Source organism: Odontomachus brunneus, unplaced genomic scaffold (genome assembly GCF_010583005.1).
Source record: "Odontomachus brunneus isolate Ranch 3 - 2012 unplaced genomic scaffold, Obru_v1 Obru_scaffold_003, whole genome shotgun sequence".
Taxonomy (NCBI): domain Eukaryota; kingdom Metazoa; phylum Arthropoda; class Insecta; order Hymenoptera; family Formicidae; genus Odontomachus; species Odontomachus brunneus.
The window spans coordinates 2,106,425-2,111,557 of NW_022639453.1; the positions used below are offsets into that span (position 1 = coordinate 2,106,425).

At 31.9% G+C, this 5,133-nt stretch overlaps 1 protein-coding gene across 2 annotated transcripts in view; it reads right to left on the reverse strand.

The window, feature by feature from the left end:
- The window catches only part of LOC116843992 (probable phospholipid-transporting ATPase IF), a 7,754-nt gene extending 2,674 nt beyond the window's left edge, over window positions 1-5,080 (reverse strand). The window contains exons 1-4 of one of the 2 annotated variants that reach the window (XM_032815027.1): window positions 3,929-5,078; window positions 3,648-3,834; window positions 3,395-3,540; window positions 3,215-3,318 (exon numbers count right to left, since the gene is read on the reverse strand). In XM_032815027.1, coding sequence (XP_032670918.1) covers window positions 3,215-3,318; window positions 3,395-3,540; window positions 3,648-3,834; window positions 3,929-4,162 — 671 coding nt within the window. In that variant the 5' untranslated portion in view covers window positions 4,163-5,078. Of the gene's footprint in view, window positions 1-3,210; window positions 3,319-3,394; window positions 3,541-3,647; window positions 3,835-3,928 lie in introns of both variants that reach the window. The other variant, XM_032815033.1, reaches the window with a different exon arrangement.
- Window positions 5,081-5,133: the final 53 nt, after the last annotated feature.

Sequence of the window (5,133 nt, forward strand, 5' to 3'; positions counted from 1 at the left end):
GAGAGAGAGAGAGAGAGAGAGAGAGAGAGAGAGATTTGATAATTGCTTATATTTCGCTTACGCGTTTGTAGATAAAATTTACTATCTCAACTACTTCGATGGAAAAATTTTGCTGAAAATATAATGAAATTTGCTGAAAACATAATGAATGTGCTGAAATTTTGCTGAAAAACTTTATCAATTGACCCACTTTTATTATGATTTTAGCAATATTCATTGAAAATCAGCGAAATTTTAGTCAATTTCAGTAAGTTTCAATAAAATTCAGTAGAAAATCATTAAAATTTAAAATCAAGAAAAATATTATTCAGCATGTTTATCATTATTATGTTAGCACTGTTCCATATAAATATTTGAGAGATTAAAGGTTAAAATTTATATATATACATATATATTTATGTTTATATGTGTAATGTACTTCTATTACAATAAATATGGATATTTTCACTAAAATAATTATGTGGTACTTCTTTAAATTTGTAATTATTTTTTTAAAGACACCCATACATCTAATTAAAAAGACTATCTTTATAAATAATATGAAAGGAGGATGTGTAAAAAGGGCCATTTTTAGTCCAGTTCCGGAATTTTTTTTAACCATTGGAAACTGTTTTTGGGATGTTTTAGAAAAAATAATTATTTATCCACTAGGTCTGGGGAAAGTTATAAAAATGGCGATTTATTATTAACTGTTGATATAGTCATATGAAATTATATTTTCGAAGCTTTGTCTTCTCAATATGTTTATGTAAAATACTATCAATTATATGATAGAAAGTGTGCATAAAATGTAGAAGGAGAGGAAGAAGTTTGTTATTTTATTAATATATTATATAAGATTTAGAAAAAGTGTTGAAGTTTCATGATATTTCGAAGAATACGCATTTTCGAAAAAAAGTTCATATAAAAATTATAGGATTTTAACTGGCGCTTTACGTAGTTGTATTAGTATGTCGACTTTCTGTTATAAGTTTTTTATTATTCGGACATTCTTTTCATCTACTTCTGCTTCAAGTAAAAGTTCAATGAGTCTAGTATGGCGCACGCGATTAAATGTCACCTCGCAGTCCGCAAAGCATAGAAATACATTCTGCCGATGGTTGCGACACTTTTCTAAGAGAACGTGCCGAAACGTGATCTAAAGCCGATGAGCATGCCGAAAACGCTCCTGAAGCTGAACTGTGAGTCACCCAAATCCATCTCACATTTTGCTCGTATACAGATATCCAGAATAATACGAAGAATATGCATATGTTTTTAGCATGTGACTTATAAAACTAATTAGACGATAGTCCGTGAATTTATGGGATTCTTTTTAAATCTGAAAAATAGAGGAATTCTCCCGCGTGGCGGAGGATAATAGAGCCATTGTGATTGCTGGCGTCCAGCAATGATACGTGAAAAAGAAGAAGTGCTGTGGAAGAGTCTCAAGGAAGGCTATAGGAATATATAATGAAAACTCAGGTTTCCCTTTAGTGAAAAGTGACTTTCACATGACTTTGACAATATTATTCAAGGTAATATTAATACAACTACGTAAAGCGCCAGTTAAAATCCTATAATTTTTGTATGAACCTTTTTTTTCGAAAACGTGTATTCTTCGAAATATCATGAAACTTCGACACTTTTTCTAAATCTTATATAATATATTAATAAAATAACAAACTTCTTCCTCTCCCTCTACATTTTCTGCACACTTTCCATCACAAATATTCAATTGATAGTATTTTACATAAATATATTGAGAAGACAAAGCTTCGAAAATATTATTTCATATGACTATGTCAACAGTTAATAATAAATCGCCATTTTTATAACTTTCCCCAGACCTGGTGGATAAATAATTATTTTTTCCAGTTTCTAAAAAATAGTTTCCCAAAAACAGTTTCCAATGGTTAAGAAAAGTTCCGGAACTGGACTAAAAATGGCTCTTTTTACACATCCTTCTTTCATTTCTTTTAATCTACATGCAAATATTACATATGCTAATTAACGATTGCTCTAGATGCAATATTGCTCTAAATGCAATATTAGATGCAAATTAACAATCGTATGAATTTATGTTGAAACATAGTGAAGAAATCAGATTCCCATATATTTCAATAATTTTCATTGATATTTCAATGAGAGAGAGTTTTCATATTCTTGTATATAGAAGAATAAAAAAAATTAAATTTTAATTGGCTAATTTAATTTCACTGACAATTAATTTACGTACGTCGTCTCAAAAAAATATTTCACGCAGAAGCGCGCCAGCAGGCCTGCCGGTGTGAAAGGTCAATATAAAATGGTCGATCCGAATGAAGAAGGATAAACGCGCGGCGGAAGCGAAAAAAAGACTAAGGGTCGCGACGTACGTAAATTACTTTTATAGTTTCTTGGTAGCTTTTTTATATATCCTAAATTAAACGAAGGAATTAAATGAGTCATATCGAGAAGGAGGAGAGCATACTAGGTGGCGGCGGGACGCCGTGCGTTCGAGATCTGCGTATCTTTTTCGTTCCAGAAAGAGAAAAATATCGAGAGCGCGGTCCTGCTAGGTCGGGACTCGAAAACCCGGGTCTTTCGCTTGCCGGGCGACTGCTCTAAACCACTGAGCTACCTGACGCTCCACGCTCACGATACTCTCCTCTTCCTAAATAACGCTCAGAGATGCCGTTCGGAAGCGACATCTCTGGCGCGATCCTGAGCGCACGGCGACTACAGAGACATTAATTGTCAGTGAAATTCAGCACGATTTCGTTATTTATTCAAAATTTTTTCACGAAGTTTTTTATTGAACAATAAATGAAGTGCATAAAGTACTTATTTACAATTAATTATGTATTATTATTATTGTTTCATCAGCGTAATTCAGCAAAATTTTGAAAATTATTGAGAAATGTTTTCACGAATTTTTTCCATCAATATTTCAGCAAAGTTTCAATACAATTTATTCATTTTTCATTGGAATTTAGTAGATTTTATAATATCAAATATTTCAAAATATTTTCATTACTTTTCATCAATATTTATTTAAAATTCATTGTTTCATCATACTTTTTATAACAATTTATAATGAAAATCATGATTCATCATAAAATGTTTTCAGTGACTTTTTAATAACTTTAATTTCTCTTTTAGACGATTTTTTTGTATTTTCAGCAAATTTTTTCCATCAGGATAATTATAATTTATCATAGATAATTCTCGACATTGTAAAATGCTCACTTACTTTTTTACCAACGAGTAACTAAACGTGAATAAGAAGAATGTTAATTGGGACAGCACTACGCTTAGAACAAACCACGACGTCCAGTAGGAACTACGTAGCAATATCTGAAATCATATTATCGTTGTATAAGATTGTTAAGCTACTCGCCGATATTCTCACGGCGATGACGTTAATACACACCTGAACATTCGCTATTAGAACGACTAGATGAAAAATATTAGTGCTAAAAGTCCATTGTCCAACCGTTGTGTTGTCATATAAATATGCGGAATTGGTGAGCGTGAGAGAGTATACTACAAAATATATCACACACGTATGCCATATGCCTAAAAAGAATAACGGCGACAATAAATCACAGTCGTTAATGTTTCTTTTTATCATTTACATTTGGCTGTATTTATAAATACTCATTGATCTTTCTACAATTACGCACTTAGTAGCATCCATATCATGAACTGTTGTCTCGACATTAAATAATTATTTCGATTTAGTTTGTACAGGTACGGATGTTGTATGAGTTTTTCCGCACTGTAGTTTTGCTCGAATAATCCATACAGTAGTATTGGAAGCGTCGTGAATATCATGTTGAACAACATCAAGAACATACTGTCATAAAGTTCCTACAATGAAAAGACACAAAAACCTGAAGGTTCCTTCCGAAAATATAACTACTAGCACATTTTTCTTTTTTTTTTCATAAGATGATATTCTTACTTGCGTAGAGAATCCATTATGCAGGCCATATAATACTTGCGGCGTCATGAAGATCAAGTTTTTATAAAAGAAATATTGCGAAAAGATGCTGATGCGCTGGTAGTACCAGTGACCGTGCACCAGCAACGCCTTTTTCAGATACATAAATTTCGAGAAGGCGAAGTCAGCCGACATGGAAGCCTGACGACCTTCTTTTCCCAATATCCCGAATCCCACGTGCGCCTCTTGTATCATTGACACGTCGTTACCGCCGTCGCCGATAGCCGCGGTATGCGGACGGCTTCGTGCATTTTTTATCAGGTGCACAATCTGTATAAATTAGCCACACGTTTAATAATTACAATCTGTCGTTTTGTATCTTCCTTGTCATCTTGCAGAAGGCCTTTATACATGGAGAGAATTTTATAGTAAAATTTACTGCATAGAATTTTGTAATATCGACAATCTGCCGTAATTTATTATTCCTCCGCTTCATATTCGGTGTGTTTATATTTTAGGAACTGAAATCTATTATTAAATAATTTACTAAGCTTCCTCAGCAAGATAAATTCTATGCTGAAGAAAACTTCTTGATTAATATAGTATTAATTCAAGTAATAATTATTTTCTAAACTATCTGTAAGGTATATCTGAGAAATATTCAGGGAATATTTCATTCTGATACATTAGACTCTCTAGCATCGGATTGTTCTTGCCTGATGAAGCGGACTGAAATGTTCGTGAAACGTCGGAATCAGACAAAGAAAAATCTACGCGGTTCAAACCCGGAAACCAAATTTAATATTCATGAACACCGCGAAAATCTCAAATATTACATTAGACTCACTCTTTTGAAATGACTTCAAAAATATCCCGAACATTTTTTTACTTTCTAACGATTAATAAATAAGCATAAAATTAACTTGACAATTTTCTTTTTTAATCTAATTTTCTTATTATTCTGTCATATTAATTTTACGATTATTTATTGATTAGAGTGTAAGGAAAGTACACTAAATATATTAAGGTGTGTTTAATCGTGTGCTCTTAATTGATCGCAAGTGTCATTTTATGGATATATCTTGACAAGAATTTTTAGCATGCGTTTTCTTGCTTCTAACATTATTAAAAAGAAATGGATGATGTGAGTACTCAAATATCTTAACGAAATGATTATTTATTAATGATTCTATATATATATATATATATATATATATATATATATA